Source organism: Podarcis muralis, chromosome 16 (assembly GCF_964188315.1).
Source record: "Podarcis muralis chromosome 16, rPodMur119.hap1.1, whole genome shotgun sequence".
Lineage (NCBI taxonomy): Eukaryota > Metazoa > Chordata > Lepidosauria > Squamata > Lacertidae > Podarcis > Podarcis muralis.
The window spans coordinates 11,272,120-11,294,265 of record NC_135670.1 but is presented as its reverse complement, the minus strand read 5'-3'; the positions used below and the strand labels follow the sequence as shown (position 1 = coordinate 11,294,265).

The 22,146-nt window shown below is 45.4% G+C and overlaps 1 protein-coding gene across 1 annotated transcript; it reads right to left on the bottom strand.

Moving 5' to 3' along the window:
• Positions 1–417: 417 nt before the first annotated feature.
• On the bottom strand, positions 418–18,395 carry HNRNPUL2 (heterogeneous nuclear ribonucleoprotein U like 2). The gene is made up of 14 exons (XM_028710597.2): positions 17,691–18,395; positions 13,051–13,183; positions 12,475–12,548; positions 11,334–11,473; positions 10,078–10,168; positions 9,850–9,962; positions 9,184–9,447; positions 8,375–8,497; positions 7,841–7,972; positions 6,943–7,111; positions 6,604–6,804; positions 4,764–4,861; positions 4,095–4,202; positions 418–3,413 (listed from the first exon to the last, which is right to left on the bottom strand). Exons 1-14 carry the CDS (start codon positions 18,214–18,216, stop codon positions 3,342–3,344), a joined length of 2,244 nt encoding a protein of 747 aa, XP_028566430.2. The 5' UTR covers positions 18,217–18,395; the 3' UTR covers positions 418–3,341.
• Positions 18,396–22,146: the final 3,751 nt, after the last annotated feature.

The window sequence follows — 22,146 nt, the reverse complement described above, 5'->3', positions numbered from 1 at the left end:
GTCATACCTGGACCACGTTGGTGTTAATGCAACCTGGCAAACCCCCCTCCCCATTATGTGAGCCTAAATATATATTGCTTCTCTCTTCACTGCAGTCTGTGCTGATAAACTGCTCCACTGAATACTATTTCATTTCGTTTAAACAAAGGGCTGGAGTGTAAAACCGCTGTTTGAAATCCTATCTTCACCAATGGATGGAAATTGCTTATTTTGCATCACCCACAAAAAGATATGCGAAACAGCCTTTCACACTTTGCACACTCCCATTGTTATTTTACTGTCATCAGCCCCAACTAGCATGGTCAGTGGTTAGAAGTTGCGAGTACTCCAAAACATCTGGTGAACACCAGGTTGCACAAGGCTGCCACAGACTGTATCCATATGCTTTCACCTGAATGAAAAGGAACCTCAAATTGCTTTGGTCTTTGAGTTTTTTATTTTTGGGGGAGGGAGAGAACAGACAAGCCAAAAGCATTAAACAACGACACCTAAGAAGTCAGCGCAGCAACAGAAGGATGTGGAGTCAAGCGAATGATTATTTATTCTAAAAATGGAAGTTTTTCAACCTACATATGCCAGAATTGTTAAGGAAAGAAAGTTACAGATGTAAACAACCACACAGTTACATGTTCAATGGCAAAACCCTTTTTTTACTGGCCACTTAAACGTTTTACAGTTCGTAAAAACATTTACAGCCTCCGTTTCGCTTGAGCTTTCCATCTACAGCAACTAAGACATACAATCATGAAAAACACTAACAGATCTTAAACAGGCTGAATTTTTTTTTCTATTTTTTGTCATTTTTACCATTTCTTTTTTTTCCTTTCCTTTTTTTTTTTTACAAAAATGTGCAGAAAAAAGAAGACATCTACTAAAGTTGCTAAGATCTCTCAGTCTGATGGTCTAGGATGCGGCAGTTTTAGTCATTCCCTCCCCACACACAAGAAGACAAGTGTGCGTCATTCTTTTGAGATTCTACTTTTAAAAAGGGCCATAGCTCCAAAAAGCTATTCCACTGAACAGCATCAGCAACTTCTTGAAGTGATCCCCTGGAGAGGCGTGACCGAGGACCTTCTTGCTTTCATCAAGGCTGCTGGCACTCTGTATGCTGGTAGGCACGCCCAAGACCAACTTTCCACAGCATCGATCTATCACGCTCCCATGCGAGTGTTCAGTTAATGAAGCTATCTGCGTGCACACTCTCTCTCACACACAACCCCTTCTTCCCCAGAAGAATATTTTCTAGTGGCCTGAAGCATGTAAAATACCAGTTAACTTTGTTATAAAAACAGTTGTCACACAACCACACATTCTGAATACACACATGCACGGAGATAGAAGAATCCTGCTTCTCTCTAACTCCTATATTTGAAAAAAGGCAAGAGGGCGAGGAGGCGGCTGTTGCCCTCCACACTCCCTCCCCACCCCACATCAGCCCCCTTTTCAAATGACTTGGCAGGCTCCCCACTTCTGTTCTGTCAGGCTGGGATGCAGGAATGAGCATTCTTAATGGGGATGGAGACAAGAACCGTTTGCAAAGGCTGGGAAGAGAATTCTTGTGTAGCCAAAAAGAAAAGAAAATAAATTTAAACCCAACAATCTAAAAAGAAAAACAAGTGTTAAAATTTCAAACAGTGAATCACAAGGAACAGAGGCAAATCTTCAATCCCTGTGTCTGGGAATCAGACATAATTTAGTCAAGCTGGAAAAAGGTGGTACCAAGAAACTAGGGAGCGTTTACACAATGTGTCGTAAGGAAGAACACCCTGTTGTAAAAAGTCCCCCATCGTTCTGTGGAAGAAGGCCTACGATGAAGCAAAATAAATCAACCCACAGGATGGGGAATAGGTCCCCCTGCAATACACATCAATGCCCACCCACATCCCGGAAAGAACACCAGCCACTAGACCCAAGAAGCCTAAGATTTTCTTCCATCTGCACGACTGGACAAACATGGAAGAGGATGCTTTAAGAATTATAGCTAGGCACACTAGTGTGGTTAAAAAAAAGAAAAGAGGAAGCATCAATAGAAGCCTCTAGGAACTGGAAAAATAATTAAGCTTCATCAAAGGGCCAGGATCAAGAAGCCAACATATTTCAAGGACACACACACACACATATACACACCTGTCACCCCACCCACCCCACAAGCGCAGATCCTCTTCGCCCCTCCCCATGTTCCTATTTACACAGGCTACCAGTTTATCAAAACCACAAGGACAGAACACCCCCCCTTCCCCCACAATGACTGTATAAAACCAGTTGGTATTCTCAGCACTAAGCTTCTCAAAAGGTGACAGTTACATGCTTGCAGTTTTGCTTATATACATGTTAGGTGCTAACAATGAGAAGATCCTGCAGAAACCCTGAGAAAAATGTTCTTTCCACTCCACTTAAGAAGAAAAAGGAAAAAAAGAGGACAGATACTATAGAGATGATGAGAGGGCCAACTAAGCCTTGGGAGGAAAGGAAGGAGGGTGCAGGAAGGGCACCCAAGGCAGCTTGCTTTGACCCGGGAAGAACTTGGGAACGTGGCGAACTAAACTCCTGCGCTTCCTTCCGTCTGATGGGTCACAAATAAGCAAGCCGCTGAGATTTCAAGGCGAGGCGCCTGCAGAAATAGGGAGAAAGCTCAAGAAAAGCCTCTGTGGCCTGAGCGACACGAGGTCAAACAAGCCTCCTGGCAATTCACTGTCTGAAAACGTAGGCCGAACTCTGAAAGAGGAACATCAAGACCTCTCTTGTTCGCTCTTGGTGGCTACAGGATGGGGAAAGGTTTCCTTGGTTGAACTAGAAGGAAGGACATTCATGCCGCCACCACCCTGGCCTGGGAAAACAGAGTGACAATGCTCAGGAAGTGCGGTTTTTCTGCACGAGTTAGGAGAAGCCAAAAGTTGTATCCCTTTCCCTCCGCCCAAACAGCCACCCGCTTATCCCTGCATGCCCTCATTTGCGCCTCCCCCTTTGCCATGTGAGCCCTGCACCTCCCTTCCCGTCCAGCTGCTCTATGATGTCATGTTTTCCTGCCCAATCACAGGCAGCGCTAAGTGCTGCTCTCCTGCTTGCGCAAACGTTTTGATTACAAATGTCTAAACTAGGTTTGAAATGTTTTTTTTTGTTTTTTTATAGAATAAGACAATATTCTTTTCAACAAACTTTAAAAAAAATTTACAATTTCTTTTTTTTTTTAACCTCCCCCTCCCGCCCCCCTCAACCCTGCTGCCACTTTCCCCAACAGCCCCACATCCATTATGTTGTGTCTTGGGAAGTGACAGACACCCCCCCCCTGCCCCCCAAATAGAGCCTCGCTGGTTGGCTGAAGGGTGGAGATGGTTGGGGTTTCACCGGTACCCCTGGTATCCTCCATAGTAGTTCCTGTAGTATCGGTCTCTGTCTTGGTAGTAGTTCTGCCACTAAAAAAAAGGACAATGAGAGTTGTTATTATGCTGCTAGTAGGGTATGAGTGTGCTCAAGACCAAAGGGCCTCTCATCTCCTACAAAAAACAGGTTGGGCACCATTCATGTTATTTACATGCTGATGGAGTGAATGCACTGGTGCCCTCCAGAGGCTTTGGACTCTGGAGGGCACCTGGTTTGGGCAAGGTTGGAATACACAAATAATGGATAATCTAAGATAAATGGTCCTATTGTAGAAGTGGGGAACTGAAGCGGTGATTTTAAATAATGCCATGTTGTTGCTTTGAAAGCAGAGGTGGATTAGGAACCGAATCTCCCTACATCAATTACCTACTTCTCACCCCCCCCAACCCCTTTCTTTACTCCAGTCAAAGTCAAAAGTTTCTCTTAAGAAATCCTGGAACTAAGACTTCTTGTACCAAGAGCTTTTGTGGTCTGGAATGCCTTTAGATGCAACACTGCTGGAACCAAAGCAGATGAGAGTTTCAGCAGTAGTTGTCCCCAGGAGCAGAGACAGTGAAGTGCAAAAACCACTATTCTGAAAGCGTGGGACTGTGTCCAACTAGCTTCTGTCAGAGCAGGCCCTCTGACCTAAGTTAGCCGTGTCCATTCGTTTCAATAGGTCTACTCTTCATAGGACTAACATTGGATACAATTCATGGTATGCAGCCTCTTACCTCTCGGTTGTAGTCCCTGTAGTAGTCTCTGTATCTGTTGTACTCATAATCACGCCCGTAGAACCGATTGTAGTCCCCCCTGTATCGCTCGTAGAAGTTACGATATCCCTGTGGATTGAAGGAGCAGATTAGATGCAGAGACATATATCTGGCACTGCCCCTTAACATATAGCCTGTTCAAGGAAAAGTGGCTAACCTCTGGCCTTCCTGGAGTTGCTAGATTTCAACTCCCATCATTGCTGGCTATTGGACACACTGGCCAGGGCTGATGGGTGTTGGGCCAGCCATTCTTACTTTATTATTTTTTTATTCTGTTTATATCTTGCCCTTCCTCCCCCAGGAGCCCAGTGTGGCTTCAGAGTGCAACTGCAAGAGGATTTGCTTTGCATGCAAAAGGTCCAGTGTTTAATCCTGGACATCTTTAGAATAAGGCTGGACTCTGAAACCCCATACACTGCCAGTCAGTGTAGCACAATACTGAGCTACATGGATCAGTGGTCTGACTCTCGTCTAAGGCAGCTTCCTAGGTTCAAAGGTCGCTAAAAGGAAATCACTTGAAATTTCACAATATGGAAGGGGGGAAAGTGGCCCCGTTATGTCTTCCTGATTAAGAGTATCAAACCTAACTTATCAAACTTGGGCAAAGACAATCCATGGGGATATACTTACACCTCTGTTTCCAGGCTGCCCCCAGTACTGCTGCTGCTGCTGTTGCTGCTGCCCATAAGCCCGATTGTTGTAGCCTCCTCCTCGGCGCTGGCCACCAGCTGGGGCGGGCGGGCGGGGAATGTAACAAAACAAAGATGTGTCAGACAGCAGTGCCAGCTTAAGTGAAAATATTAAGAAGTGCTGAACAGTCAACCTGGCATCTCTCTTTTGTGTGTGGAGAAGCAGGACTTGAGCCCGGGGGGCAGGGCAGCTCAGGGGCATTCATTTTTTTTTAGGAAGCATAGGCCAAAGATGCAAGAGAACATTTGCCACTTACAAACACATTAGGATCAGCCAAAGCTTTTTCCTGCAGCTTGCTGGCCAGCCAAACCTCACCCTACTTTCCTAAATTCACAAGGGGGCATGGTGGGGGGAGAAGGATAGACGGTTCCCTTAGAAAGCTGACAATTAATACGACCCATCTTATGCTAAGTGTGCCTATTTCTCCGCAAATGGTGTTTGAATCACCACCCGCTGCCCCAATCCAACTCCTCCCAGTCCTCTACCCCAAAGCAAGGTAAACTGTGACCTCCCCACTTCTCCCACCCCCACCGCCCCATGCTTTGCCCCACCTCCCACAGAGCATTAGGCTACTCACACAGCAGCCCAGGAGGGTGCTGCATACGTGGATGCCTGGGCTGAGCTGCCAAAAAGAAAAACAACAACACTCTCAGTGAGAGTTTTAAAGATTTCCAGCCTTCCCCAAAATGACTACAAAGGACCGCCTGCTCTACTGTGGAAGCTACATTTTTGTTATGGGCTTGAGCAGAAGCTATGGAGAAGTAGTGGAAGCGCAAAGCAGAGGGTTAAGTAGCAGAAGACAGATCAGCTGGTATAGAGCCAGAGGTGGGAGACAGAATCTGGACAGGTGGGGGCCCCAGTAAGCAGCTATGCAAAAGGACAGAGGGGGGGACGGACTCAAGATAAACCACTCTTGACAGGGAATAAGGAATTTGGGTGTTTCAAAATTGCTCATGGCTGTGTGATCCAAATGAGAAATCTTGTCTCTGGCTCCTTCTCTGCTGGTAGCAGTCTTTTGGAAAGGAAAGGTGGGAGGTAATACATGATAAATTAACTGAGGGCGCAGATGCCCCAGGCTGTTGCTCCAGAAGGTGGAAACCAGGCTTATAATCAAGGGGGAAGGGGAAATGAGACTGGTACATAATGGGGAGGGGGAGGTGATGAAAGCTTAGGACAGGGGTGGGAAATCTGTGGCCCTTCAGATGTTGCTGGGCTCCCAACACCTCCATCTGCCCCTGCCAACATCATTTGGTAGAAATGGTCACTGGACGGCCGAGCAAAGGAAGCACCATGAGGTTAGTCTGAATGTGACCCCTAAAACAGACATCAAGCCTGCAAATGTGACTTAATGGATCAAATGAGCACAAATCTTTTATATTGTGAACTGCTCTGAGACTTGTGGTTATAGGGTGGTGTACTACTACTACTACTACTACTACTACTACTGCTACTAATAAATATTAGTAAAAATCTTAGTAAAAAAACTGCTGCAGCCAAGTCCTCTAAGTGTGCGTACAATTATCCTGCATCGTCAGAACTTCTCAAAAGTACTCTAGGCCCCAAAGGGGGAGAGCTAAACCCACAAGGAGCCAAGAATGAGCTGAACTGGATTGGGGAAGTCATTTGGGCAAGAGTGAAGCAAGTGCTACTCTCAGAGAGGCACGGGATTTCCTTTGGGACCTGGGGAACAGGAAGCCCACAGCTGTCCTCAGCAAAAAGATGAATGAAGAGTGTCAGGAGTACCTCCAGAGAGCAGCCCTTCCTACTTGCAAACCCTCACCATATCCCTGGCCGCGGTTGCGGTTCTGGCGGTTGCGTTTGTTGCGGTTGTTGCGCCGATTCGTCCGCTTTTCGGAGGGTGGGAGCAGTTTCCTGGCCTCTTCCTTGTATTTGGTGACGAGGGGCTGGGCCTCCTCCTTTGCAAGCTCTTGGTACAGGACTTCATCTATGAAATCACATTTCTCCGGAAGAGAGAAGTTGGCTGGGATCACAGGGAAGCAGGAGGAAGAGGAAGTGCAGAATCATTAGAGGAAAGTTCTTTTCAACAGGGAAAAGAAACCTGAAGCCCCAACACCACCACTTCGCTCGTGTTCCCACAGACCCTTTTTGCAGAGGCTACCTTTCATTTCCAGCATCACAGACTCAGGCACATCTTCTCCTTCAGCTTCCTCCCTCTGCTCCAGCCTGTCTTCCCAGTCTTCTTCGGTGGGAACCAACACAATCACCTTGCGCACAAAACCCTTGAAAGGGAGCAGCTTCCGCCGTTGCCCAGAATTGTACACATTACACTAAAAGGGAGAAAACATGCAGGTCTTAGAAATGGCAAGAGCACCTCCTCTCAGCAATGGCCAAAAGTCATTACGGGGCTCCCTGAAACCATAGCCGAGCAGGAAGGAAAATGAACCAAAACATTACAGTCGTTAATTATAATCAGACTTCTAGTGGCCAACCCATCCTTTATGGTCAGGGGCAGGAACTGCTTCTAAAAGTATGGTGATAGTTTAATTCATCTCTCCACATGTTAAGAACTCAAAATGTTAAGAACTCATCTCCCACCTTGCCCTGTCTTGCTTTTTGTAAAAGCACCCTCCTCACAACCAGTGGTGGGGAATGGATGTTGCCAACACAACTCTCATCACCCGACTGCTGACCATTTTGGCTGAGGCTGGTAGGAGCTGAGTGTCCCAACTACACCTCAAGGGCCCCATGTTCTCCACCTGCGTCCTAAGCATGTATTTAACGGAAGGCTTTTATTTGCCCTTTCCAGTAGCTTCTTCTGTTCTGATACCGTTTTCTGAATGTCACTGCCATCACCATATGCGAAGCCTTCTCCTCTAACAACATGGAGAAGAACAGGCCCACTAAAATGTTGTGACAAAGACCCTTCCTCATGTACCCAGTCATCAGAGAAATCCTGTTTGTCAACTTGCGTGGAGACTGTATGAATACTTTGGATTTTCTAACTTCATTGCCTACCTCCTTGGAACTAAACCCCCTCAGCACTTATGTAAAAATACCTGATCGAGAATGAAGTTTCGCTTTGTCCTGGGGGCAATCTGGACCAGTTTACTAACACAACGGGCAGCTTGCTGAAGCAGTTGGTCTTTAGCTGCAGTGTCCAGGACCTCTTCAACTTCAGTGCCCTTTGTCTGATAAAAAGGGGGGGGGGAATATGGAGACAGAACAAATCAAGGAGAAATATGTCACACACACCACAAGCCACTACTTTACACGGTTAAGAGTTTAGGAACTGACAATAGGGATGTTATTCCAGGGCAATTCTGTATTCCAGGGTGTCTCCACCATACTGCCCTGCTGACATTCTTGGGTTGTTTGTGGGTTCTCTCTTGTCTTCTTTAAAAATCTGTCTGTCTTCTACAGAGAAGTGAGTTCAAAAAACCCTTGCTTTTGCTTACATCGATGATTATGAAGGCAAGATGGCCAAGTCAAGGTTTAATCTGCAATTACCCCACCCAATTCGCTCAGACCTCAGATTCACCCTCTGGAAGTATACACAGACTGAAAAGTGGAAGTGACCTCTAACTTCTTACCCTCATTTGGCAGAGAACAATTCCTGTTCCCAAGACATTGTAGCGCTTATCTTGATTCTCCTGGATGTGCTTCTGTGCCCAGTGGGTTTTCCCGCATCCTGGCAGCCCAACCATAAGCAGCACCTAGAATGGGGAGCAGGAAAAGAGTAAGCAAGTGCACAAATTTAGAAAAGTTAAAGGGGCACTGGTGCTAACTGTGCTGTTGGGCCATGCAAGTCCCTGTTAAGACAGCAGTTGCCAAAGCTCCATTAAGATTTCATCTATGCTCTGAAATGCCTTTCAACACAAGGGGGCTAACCACAGAGAAGGCCCTCTCTTACCACTGCCCCTCCCTGCCCTGCAATCAGAACACATAATTTTCTGGACCCTTTCAATACATATCCCCTTACTAGGAGATGCCTGCTCCCAGACTGATGAAAACACAGGATGGAATAGAACACATAAAAAAGACTAGAGCTAGGGAAAAGAAGAGAGAGGAGGTTTATCTACCTGGGTTTGGAGGCACAATATTCCCCCACCTTGACCACAAGCTATCTAAGGTCACATCCACAACATACATTTAAAATTCCAATTCTTACCCCCTTCAACAAACTACAGTTCCCAGGATTCTTTGGGGGAAGCCATGCGGGCTAAATTGGATTTAAATGGAATGTGTGGATGTGACCTAATTCACCAGAATTCGGTAAAAGACAGAGTCTTCACCACTTGATTATCCATTAGAGTTAAAAGATTAAGCAGCAGCATCAGAACACTGTATTATTGGGACGTAACCCCTCTAGGAACTGAAACATGGAAGTCTGTTTTATTACCTCACAATCTCCAGGGGTTTTGGGTGGCAGGGGAGTGCGCACTCGATCCTCAACGGGGACGGCATGGATGAAGATGAAGTCCTCAGGAACCGGGAAAAAAGGCTCCTCTTTCTGGCCGAAGTTCAGCTCCACGACACAGTTTTTACACAGCACATGCGGCAGAAGAGCTCGGTCGCCGAGCAGCTCCTTGTTGATCCGGAAGGCCACACCTAGGTCCTCCCCATTCTTGGAGAAGGACAGCTCCACCTCTTCACTGTCAAAGTTCTGTAACACAGGATGCGCAAGAATGTGACCGGCAAGTCCCCGTGGAATGGGCACACACACACCTTCCTCACACTGTCACATGCTTTCAAAGCCATGTTCTAATAGCCTCCTGAAGACAAAGCAATGGAAGGCAAAGCTGGCTTTTAGCTGCCCTGGTTGAACACCACAGCCAGTTATGGGGACGTTCTAGTAAGAAGCATTAAGGCAAACCTCGTGACGGCACATGCAGTGCACGGTTGTCCCCTGAACGGCACTGCATCAAGGAAAGGAGCAGGAGTTAACTTTGTGTTGTTAGTTACACCTTGGCTGTACAGAACCTCATTTTCCCCTACCCCGGCCTACTCCGAAGATACCGAAGCGGCCCCTCAAGAGCCGGCCCGAGGCCTCGCTCACTGCACTTACAGCAAAGCAACCGATCACATCATTCTCCCCAAAGGGCTGACCAAAGTCTTCGAATTGCCCATTTTCAGCCTTCAACCCTCGTCCATCGTAGCCATAAGAAAACTCATCCTCACCTAGAAGAGAGCAACACTTACTATGGTGACTTCACCTTGAGAACTGCGATTTCTTCCCCCAGGCGGCGCCAGCTTAGTTGCGCTGCATTGCTGCCGGAAAGGAGGTACTGCTTACCTAGCTGTGAACGAGAGAGATCAACAGACCATCCAACGCGAAGCAACTGGTTCTCTGTGGACCCTTCCTTCAGCGGGAGGTTTTGTGTCACCTAAGGCAGATCAAGGGGCGATGCCCATTTGAGACAAATGTTAGGAAGCTTGTAGAAAAGGTTTCTGTGTGCAACAAAGTCCATTTGCAAAACGACACAATGATCTTTATTTAAATATCAGCCCAAGTAGACCCATTGTTAAACTGGCCCTCACAGCTGATCCCATTTAAGGCAACTTCTGCAGTACAAAACATCTTCTTCCAACCAAAAGAAAAGAAATATGCAATTCACCATTATGTTCTGATTACACACTATACTACTGCCTTCTGCTTTGATTGGGTAAGTGTTCTGTATTTTTATTCTTCTGTTCCTTGGCTGGAATCCAATTTATGTTGGGGGGCTGGGGGTCCTCCAGAGCAAATCTGGTTGGGGGTCCTGAATGGAGGCAGTGGAATTGCCAAAAATTGCCTCCCCACAGCTGCTAATGGATGCCTTTCATCACTGGAATGACACCAACTGATTATACTATGTGTTTTTAAAGGACACATTTGCAGCTATTGCTGTGTTGCTTTTTGCTTTTATTGCAATAATAAATTTTTGTTCTAATACTGTGGATCACCTAGGCAACATTTGTTATTAGGCAACCTAAAAGAGACCTAAATTAAAATAAACTAGTAACAATAGCTCAAGCCTCAATTCCTTGGCAGATGAAATTCACCTATCCAACATGTGACACTCTCTCTCTCTCTCTCTCACACACACACACGTGTTGTGTATACACATATACATTTATTGGCCCTGACTTTTGTCATCGTTATAAGCTGTTGTGCAGGCCCAACTAGCAATAGGAAGTGAAGGAATGGCAACATAAACTTTGTTAACTTACGCCTCAACAACCTTCACAGAAATGAGACTCCACTTACTTTAAAAACAGATCTGTGCAGTAAGAGTTGTATCCAACAATAAAAATTAATAGACCCAGGTTAGTGATGTCTATTAATTTCAATGAGCGTACTTTGAATATGACTAACATTGACTCTTAAATGTCCACTTCATACCAATCTGGAGGGGTCTGAGTGCTACACTGGGCCATTCACAATGAAAAACAACTCCAAGCTGCAGTCTGTTGAAATGATCACTCTAACTAGCTCAGACCACACTTGCTGCTGAAAGCTCCAAGAAGGCTCAATGTGGATTATGTGTTCCCCTGAGGAAACGTCCTTACCTTTGCCTCAAAGCAGACCTTCCCCTTTTTCACTCCATGTGTGCTTCTTGCCCCAGACCACAGATTAGGGAACTTCTCGGAGAACAGAGGCTGGCCTCCGTAGCGGTCCTTGGTAGCTCTGAAGTGGAGATCGGATGTATCTGGGCAAGAAAGGAAAGCAGTGTGATGTCTGCCATTGCAAAATAATATCGAAAGAGAAATCTGAGATGTGGATCAGTGATCAGATTTTGAGGCTTTCTGTAATCCTTTTGTTCATAATGACTTCTAAACTCCTAAACATATCACCCCTTGTTCCTGCACTCTTGCTTAAGTGCCCAAATCCTCTCAGGTTAAGTTACAGAAAAGGCATACATTGTAGTGAACGCAGAAGGGATTTTTCTTTTCCTGTTGGGAAGGACACGTTCCCTCCAGGGATAATTAAGAATCACATGCTGATGTTGGGAGCAATCTGAACAGGTAGGAGGCCAGGCTTGCCACCTCACTGTAGGAGGAACAGATCAATCTAGAAAGAGGACTAAATTCATCACTTGTAAAGTCTCCCACACCTTCCATTGCTCCCATTTTTGCTTCTCCCAACCCTTGCCTTATACAGTGAAGGAAGAAATGGGATAAGACTTAAAAGAATTTGAAAAACAGTGGTACCTCGGGTTACATACGCTTCAGGTTACAGACTCTGCTAACCCAGAAATAATACCTCGGGTTAAGAACTTTGCTTTAGGATGAGAACAGAAATCGTGCTCCGGCGGCGTGGCAGCAGCAGGAGGCCCCATTAGCTAAAGTGGTGCTTCAGGTTAAGAACGGACCTCCAGAACAAATTAAGTACTTAACCCGAGGCACCACTGTAATGAATCTAGGTTAGTATTGTCCATTCAATTCAATGAGTCTACTCAGAGTATGACTAACATTTAATACAACCCCAAGTATTTTAGGTCCTATACTATTTAGGGTTGGCAAACTGATCAGTTATAGCAGGGCTTGCTATCTTGCTTTTATTTTTATTTTTTTAAAAAACGAACAAAACAAAAAACACAAAAACTTTCAGTTGCAGTCTTACTATACTACAGCAGTCCTGACTTTTCTATGAAATAATATTTAAATTTTACATTACACAGTTCACATAGCATACAAAATAAGCACATACATGTGTCCAGGATCACAGTATTCTCATCATCCTCTTCTCTAGCCTCCTCCTCTGGTGGCGGCGGAGACTTGGATCTATATTGAATATAAAGGAACAACCAACAAGGTCACATTAAAAAAGCATCCAGTAAAAAACTGGTATGTAGAAGAAAACAAAGCAATACCACAAACACCATGATAATCCCTGGAACCTCGTTCTCACATCTGCTTGCCCTTCCTCCTGATTTAGCATTACTTTCAAACCAGATATTAAAACAATCGCTAGGTATTCAGAACAAGTCAGGTTCATGGTCCATGTTCCTATGTTGTTTGACTTTGATACTTACAAGAGTTTGTTTCAAAGACACCACCCTCTGGTTCAAACACAACACGAAGCCACAATTGTGCAAAAGTGAAACTCTGCCCAAGTCCTCCTCCCAGCCATGTGTGTGGGTGTGGGAGAGAGAGAGAGAGAGAGAGAGAAATTGATGCTTTGCTTGTGTTCATTCACAAAGCTCTAAACCCACAGTTTAGTGTTCTGTATGAACTTCATTGGCCACCTTGCATGAATTCCTGGACAAAATGACCCACAGCTCACCGGCTATTATATGCCTCCTCTCGGAACTCATAGTAAGCACGGCCGTGCTCGTCCTTCTCATCCCGCTGTCTTTTTAGTCCGTGGCGTTCTCCGTCTGGTCCAGCCTGCTTTGCTTTCTCATCATCCTCATTTGCTGTAAGAAAACACAACCACAAAAACAAAATAAATTTTGTTGAAAGCAAACACACTTGCATGTATAAGCCCCTTCTGGCCTCTCTTACCTTGGAATGAAACACACATAAGGTGTTTATCTAGGACTCCTAGGGTAGCCTAAATCCCCTGTGATCAACCTAAGGGAAATCTTTATAAACAAGCCTTGTGTCTCCTTTTCCGCTAACAGTTAACCATGGATTTAGTGAGGCTCCTGGAAGTCAAAGTGATATGCTTCATTTTTCCATTTTGGCCTGTGGGCAGAAGTCTTACATTTTCTGATTCTCTCAAGCCTCCAGTTCTTTAGCATACGTTTTATTTTACATCTACATTAATAAGATCTGCAAGCTTTCAGTGGCGTTATGCCTGATGCAGAAAATAGGAACAAATCCTCCACATCTGTAAGACTGATGTAGGCATGTGTTAAGTACTAGGATGACACTTCATACTGCAAATCAAACTTCAAAACAGATTTATGGCAAAGATGTGACACACCCTGAGCCCACATGTAGATCTTGAGGGTATTAAGTAATGTGTGCCCAAGGATAAATTCCTATTTCTTCCTTTCATGTTAAATGCTACTCAGAGTGGCCCACGCCCCCACAATTTTCTCATCAAAAACAGGGTTCAATGTATTTCCAATTTCTAAGGAGAATGAAGCATATGCTAAATATCAGCATTATTCCCAATATGTTAATTGCTTTGTCAAGAAACAGCATAGAACTAAATAGGCACAAGAAAGACCATTTACCTCGGAATAGCCTATTTCAATGATGCGCCATAATATGCCTTTTTTAAAAGCATATTTCAATTTGCTACCATAGACAGGTAGCAAAAGTAGTGCTAGCAAACAGCAATAAGCAACCACACAACTTAGGAGCCACACATGGAACTGCTATAACCTAAGCCTATGCATGTTCCCCTAGGAAGTAAGCCCAGCTATAGTCAATGAGGTTTACTTCCTAGCAAGTATTTAAGATTGTACCCGACCTGCCTAGCTTTCTTAAGAATAAAACAAACCTTTAGAGACAGCACAGCAACTAAAGTTTTCCTCTTGAGAATCTGTTGTGTGGTCTCATGAACCTGATAACAGCCAAACATCACCATGCACAAATCTGAAATACTAGTTTTCCAAACCAATTTTTCAGAGTGTTTACCACTTAACCAAACAATGCACATAAGCTACCCTTAGTGCATTTCATGTGAATAAACCTGGAGAACATGCTTTGGTTACCTGCAGCTGCTTACAAACTGAGAATACTGTTTATAGCTATGCTTGGATACCAGCAGGTTTTTTAAAATAATAATAATAAAGGACAGTTTATTCCAGAAAAAAGAAAGAAAGAAAGTAAAAGTATCAGTCAGAGGCTGAGAAGTCTGATGTGCTTTCCCCTAAACACACATTTGGCAGCAGTGCTGAATAAAATTCTTTCAGCAACTTCTAGTTCAAGGCCCAAAACCATGGCACTGCACTACATCAGTATACTTAATAGGTCTTCTTAGCAAACTGATGGCCCAAAGCAGTGAGAACACAATTTACAAGTCCTAAATTCAAATCACACCTTTGCTGTGAACTTTTAGGCATCCTTATACAAGCTTCACATCACAACAAGAAAATGCTAATGTTCAGTGATTTGAACACTTAAAATACATAATATAGTTATAATGCATTTATTATGCTAAGTTACTTTCTTGTGGCAAACATTCAGAAATTGATAAATTGTATAAACAACCCTCTCTCTCCTGTCTACCAATTGTAGAAAATTGAATAATAATTATAATTGCAACATTACTAACATTTATACACACAATCCATCATAGATGTAACTTTACAAAGAATCTTACCAGCAAAACAAAACAAAAAGATACCTGTCCATAGGGAACTAGCCCTTAAGAATTTAATCTAATAATTTAGACTCCTCACAAGTGCTTCTCTCTCTCTCTCTCTCTCTCTCTCTCTCTCTCTCTCTCTCTCACACACACACACACACACACACACACACACACATTTTCATCCCACTCCTCCTCTAAGGAGCTCAAGGTAGAGTACACAACCAGCAGGATAGATTGGGAGAGTGAACAGCTAAAGGTCAGCACTGAGCTTCATGGCTGAGTGGAGATTCAAATGAAAGACCCCCTAATCCAGGGTTCTTAGCCGTTTTGGGGCCACAGACCTCTTTAAGAATCTGCTAAAACAGGCACCCCCAAACTTGGCCCTTCAGATGTTTTCGGAGTACAACTCCCATCATCCCTAGCTAACAGGACCAGTGGTCAGGGATGATGGGAATTGTAGTTCCAAAACATTTGGAGGACCGAGTTTGGGGATGCCTGTGCTAAAAGCTATTGACCCCTTCCTCAGAAATTTTCCCCCCAAAGACAATTCTCAAAGTAACAGGAAGTAAATGAAATAAAAATCTTCTCTTTATGTGCCTAGTTCATAGCCCCCCCCCCCAGCTCATCCATGGCCCCCTTTGGGGTCCATGGGCCACATATTAAGAACCCCTTGTCCTAATTCAATCTCACACGCCTCTACTCCAAGACTGTCTCTCATATCTTAATAACCTTATTTACACCAACCCTGACAAAGTATAATGCCCATTTATGGGAAGGAAAAAGAGACAGGGCAGCAAATATATTAGGACTACAGCCATAATTTAAATTAGATATTTCCTGACTCACAACAATTTAGCCACTACATAGATTATTTATTTATACCGAGCCATTAATGTGCACACCTCTTCACAAGAGCTACCGTATTTTTTGCTCTATAAGACTCACCTTTTCCCTCCTAAAAAGTAAGGGGAAATGTGTGTGCGTCTTATGGAGTGAATGCAGGCTGCGCAGCTATCCCAGAAGCCAGAACAGCAAGAGGGATCGCTGCTTTCGCTGCACAGTGATCCCTCTTGTTGTTCAGGCTTCTGATATTCAGAATATTTTTTTCTTGTTTTCCTCCTCCAAAAACTAGGTGCGTCTTATAGTCTGGTACGTCTTATAGAGCGAAAAATACGGTAATTTCTTATGGACCACTTACTGCCTGCCACTGACTAGGATTCTTACAAAAATAAATAAATATTTACACACAATTAAGTTCTATCAACTTCTACTGTATTTTTACTGTATAACAAAAAAGAGGTCCCTGCCCTGAGGAGCTTCCAATTTAATATTCAATTCAGGGGGAGGAAAGAGGAGAAACAAGATGGAAACAAGTATCAACAGAGGAGAAATAGGAGTTCAGTTACTATTACAGTGAGATATATATACAGGAATGGCTATATATGAGAGAGAAAAGTACCATGACTAAAACAGCTATAATAACAGAAAACCTGGTGAGACAGTAGAATTGTGACATTTCTACGCTAGGTCAACTGCATATAAATTGCACACTGGCTATTCACAACAGCAGTTAATTGGTGATAACACCATCTTTTGCAGTTATGAATTTACCTGTTGGCCCACAATAAACCTGTCGAGTATTTTACTTTTGTTCTACAACCAATAACAAGTCACTGGGCCATTAGAGATCTACCACAATACACATGTTTACTCAAAAGCTAATCCTATTGTGTTAATTGGGAGCTTACTTCTGGGTAAAGTGTACACAAAAATACAATTCAACAGCCAAAATCCTACACATTTTTTACCCAGAAGCAAGATTCACTGATTTAAAGAGGGCTTATCCACCACTAAAGCTGCAACCCTGTGCATCCCCCATCCGTATGCACATTAATTTGCAGGTTAGCACCACCAATCCAACAAAAGTTAATTGCAAGTAAAAGATGCACAGGATGTGCTGTGGCATAGCTGCCCTTCAGAATGCCTCACAACGAGGATAAGAATGACAACACAGGGGTAACAACAAATAAAAGCAGCATTAGTGGTAACAGAGAATAGGTAAGACATTGAGGATGCCGTAGTTAACCACCTCTCAACAAATAGGTAGTAATAATGATGGCAATACGTAGGTAGAATAAACACAAGGTGGTACCCAACTATAGTGATGCACAGGGTAGATCCAGTTAAATTAATAGACGTTACTAACTTGGGGCCATTTATTTCAATGAGTCATATTACAACGTATAAGTAACAATGAGGATGCTGATGAGAAACAAATAAAGACACGGGGATTTACTGCTTGCTTTCATCCGTATCCGACGTCAGCCGTGCTCTGAGGAGGCCCATTGAAACTTCTGCTAAGTTCATTGATCCGAAATGGTGCACTTTCACCCATGAAATCAATGGACTGGGGGGTTGCATCCCACGCTCGCCCTGCTCAAGAGTAGCCCCACTGGAGCGCGTCGACACGGCCTGAATCTGGGTCCGCTCGTTTCATCTCGGGGAGGCTCTTGAGCAGAACTTCGCCGGATGCGTCCCCTAAACCAGAGGCAGCCCACCAACAACGTGGGCAGGAGCTTTGCCTGGCGGCCAACAGCCGCGATGCGAAGCGACCGTTACACTCCGCCCCCCCCCCCCAGCCACGATTCCCGCCTTACCCTCTTGGTCGGCTCCCTCCTTGGCCGCGGCCTCTCCCGCCGCCTCCTCGCCAACCCCGCCGCCGCCGCCTCCTTCCTCCTTCGAAGGCCGCTGGGCGCCGTTGACCCCGCCGCCGCCGCTGCCGCCGGGCTGGGCCTGGCCTTCGTGCTGCTCGCCGGCCTGCTGGGGCTGGGGCTGGGCCTGGCCGCCGCTCGCCGCCGCCGCCTCCCGTTGCTGCTCCTCCTCGTCGGCCAGCAGCGCTTCTTCGTCCTCGTCCTCTTCCTCGTCCTCCTCGTCTTCTTCGTCGTCGCCGCCGCCGCCCTCGTTGTTTTCGCCGCCTCCCAAGCGGGGCCTGCCGAGGCTGTGCCCGGCCGCCGCGGCGGCTGCCGACTCCGCCCCGGCCTCCTCAGGCCCGGCCGCCAACATCTCGGCGTCCAAGGCCTCCTGGAGCCGCTGGGCCAGCTCCACTTTCAAGCCGCGCGAATCCAGGCCTCGCCGCCCGAGCTCGGCCCGCAGCTCCGTCACCTTCAGCCGCTTCACGTCCATGGCGCGCGCGCTCCGCGGATGAGGGGGGGGGAGGAGGAGGGAGGGGGGAGGAGGAGGAGGAATTAAGCGAACGAAAGGCGCTCCGGAGGGACTGCGCCTGCGCGGTGCTCTCACGCTCGCTCGCTCTTCCCTCAGCGGAGGCCTACACCCCTGCAGTCCGAGTTCGGCGCGCGCGCCCGCGCCTGCGCCGTCCAGCAGCGCTCCCCCCCTCGACCACCCCGCAAAGCACGGCTCCCTCGCCTTCGACGACTTCTAACGCGCAAGCGCAGCCTGGCGAAAATGGCTGCCGCGCAGGCTCGGAGGACGGGCCGGCTAGGCAGCGAGGCGCATCGCGCAGGCGTGGTTAGCCAGCAGCCCGTCGATGAGGGCAAGCAGCACAACAACGCATGCGCTTCGTTGCGGCGCATGCGCGCTTGCTGCCCCTTGGCGTCCCCGCCCTCTCCTCTTTCGATCCCACTGTAGTTTAAAAAGGTCCCTTTAGTTCGCGCGGCCTCGGTTGATTTTTTATTTACTCAAACGATCTGTTAAGCACCCCTTTTGCTTTGAACGGTGCATGCGTTTTCCCGCGCCTACGTGCACAGTGATAGATTTTGAGCGGGCAGCTAACGCCCGTTGGGGCGGGCGTATTACAAGAGGGGAATATGAATTTTTCTGATTGGCTGAAATTCACCAATCAGAATATACAGCTCGGAAAGTTACTCTGCCTAGGAACAGTCCAAGCTGCTTTTTAATTGGGCGGCTTCTCTCGAACCGCCATCTTGCCCTTAAAAGTCTCACATTAAGAAGGGAAAAGTTGTTTTATCTTGTTGCCCCTGACAGCGGCTCTTACGTTTTTAAAAGTTGCATAACTGGCAGAAATTAGACAGGTGCAGCATGCAAATCGAGGGTGCTGCACTAGTTAAATTACTACGTGTTGGCAACTCTTAAAGACACAGAGCCCTTGCCAGTAAAAAGGTTTATTTATTGAATCTTTTACACTCCACCTTCTCTCTTGATCCCCCAAAGCAGGGGTAGGCAACCTAAGGCCCGTGGGCCGGATGCGGCCCAATCGCCTTCTCAATCCAGCCTGCGGATGGTCCAGGAATCGACGTGTTTTTACATGAGTAAAATGTGTCCTTTTATTTAAAATGCATCTCTGGGTTACTTGTGGGGCTTGCCTGGTATTTTTACATGAGTAGAACGTGTGCTTTTATTTAAAATGCATCTCGGGGTTATTTATGGGGCATAGGAATTCGTTCATATTTTTTCCCCAAAATATAGTCCAGGCCCCCACATGCTCTTGAACATAGCTGTCAACGTTTCCCTTTTTTAAAGGGAAATTCCCTTATTCCAAATAGGATTCCTCGCAAGAAAAGGGGAAAGTTGACAGCTATGGCTCTGAGGAACGGTGGACCAGCCCACAGCTGAAGAAGATCGCTAGCCCCTGCCCCAAAGTGCGACCAAAAACACACAGTACTTTACAGTAACACAGGAACTCTCCCTCTTTTTTCCTCACTTCACCACCTGCAAGCATTTGCTTCTTGATTTCTGAAGGTATCTACCACGTATGCTGGGTAGTTTCATGCTTTGTGGATGTGCCTGTAGTGCATCAAGAACTATGTGAAACAAAACAATGTCTTAGGTCAATTTGGTAATCTCATTAAAAAAGAGAAGGATTAGGCCCAAACTACACAGGTTGGCGGCAGGACACTACACACCGTCTTCAAATGTTCCAGCCATGTCAGTGGCAGAAAGTGGGCATGACTGGCAGCACAATCCCATACCCTCCAACATTTCTCTGATGAAAATAGGGACATCCTATTATTATTATTATTATTATTATTATTATTATTATTATTATTATTACCCATCCAACTCCTGGCTGCTTCCAACAATAAATAAAAATGAAACATTTTTAAAACTAGAGGTCAAATAACTCCATACCCTCCAACATTTCTCTGATGAAAATAGGGACATCCTATTATTATTATTATTATTATTATTATTATTATTATTACCCATCCAACTCCTGGCTGCTTCCAACAATAAATAAAAATTAAACATTTTAAAAACTAGAGGTCAAATAACTCCATACCCTCCAACATTTCTCTGATGAAAATATGGACATCCTAAGGAAAAACAGGACATCTACCGGTATATGACACTCACTGTTTATATAATCAGGAAATGCAGATAATTTTACGTCAAAATTATCCGATTTGGCTTCACCTCAGATAACACATCTATGTCTGACCAGACATTCAGATAAATCTTTCTGTTCATGGCAATTTATGAAATACCACATTGTTATGAACATTGCTATAAGTATATTCTTGTCCAGGGAGGGAGGGAGGGAATATAATGTCTGTTATTATTGTTCATATATACAAACATTTTTGAAGCAATGTTCCATACATTAGAAGATAGCCTTAGTCTCCAATTATTCATCTAACCCCTTTTTAAAGCCATTGAAGTTGGTAGCTGTCACTGCATCTTCTGGAAGCAAATTCCATTTTCTATGTGCTGCATGAAGAAACACTTCCTTTTGGCTGTCCTAAATCATCTTAACATTTGCCTTCATTGAATGAGCCATGATCTAATATTATGAGGGAGAAAAACTTCTATCTATCCTCTTTCTCTTCACCATGCATAATTTGATCCCCCTCTCTCATGTCCCTCCCCCAACTTGCTCACATCCCCCCCCCCCATACTAAAGGTCCCAAATGTTAAAATTTCATTTCTTGTAAGGGGGATGCTCACAAAGCCACATCAACTGAAACTGGTCCACGATGCCACAGTAGATGTGTGCAAAGGAAGGCAACCAAAACGATGAAGGGTTTGGAAACCAAGCGTTATGAAGAACGGTTGAAGAAGCTGGGTATGTTTAGCCTCGAAAAGAGAGGAGATATGATAGCCATCTTCCAATATATAATAAGGGCTGTCACACAGAAGATGGAGCAAGCTTTTCTTCTGCTCTGGAGGGTAGGACTCAAACCAATGGCTTCAAGTTGCAATAAATGAGATTCCGACTAAACATCAGGAAGAACTTTGTGGCAGGAAACGATGCCTTATGAGGAACAAAGGCCTGGAAACGATGCCTTATGAGGAACGGCTAAGGGAGCTGGGCATGTTTAGCCTGGAGAAGAGGAGGTTAAGGGGTGATATGATAGCCATGTTCAAATATATAAAAGGATGTCATATAGAGGAGGGAGAAAGGTTGTTTTCTGCTGCTCCAGAGAAGCGGACACGGAGCAATGGATCCAAACTACAAGAAAGAAGATTCCACCTAAACATTAGGAAGAACTTCCTGACAGTGAGAGCTGTTCGACAGTGGAATTTGCTGCCAAGGAGTGTGGTGGAGTCTCATTGTTTGGAGGTCTTTAAGCAGAGGCTTGACAACCATATGTCAGGAGTGCTCTGATGGTGTTTCCTGCTTGGCAGGGGGTTGGACTCGATGGCCCTTGTGGTCTATTCCAACTCTATGATTCTATGATTCTATGACAGTAAGAGCTGTTCAACAGTGGAACAGACTCCCAGGAGAGGTGGTGGACTTTCCTTCCTTGGAAGTTTTTTAAGCAGAGGTTGGATGGCCATTTGCCATGGATCACCTAGCTGAGATTCCTGCATTGCAGGGGATTATACTAGATGACCCTCAGGGTCTCTTCCAACTCTACAATTTACAGTTTTATGACCCAAAACTTTTGCTGCATTCCCTACGTACACAGGAGACTTGCGTGCTTTCCAGTACGCACACGTGTCCGCATCCACTCAGAAGGAAACCCCACTGAGTTCAATGGTTCTTACTCCCAGGTAAGAGCATATACAATGTAAAGCCAGCAGTTTGCGCTATTAGCATTCCTGGGGGCTGGTTGTTCCCCGGCTCCCCCGCTCGCCGCCTCCAAAATCAGCTGACTCCGGTCACGTGATTTCGCTGCCCGAAGCGGCTTCCCA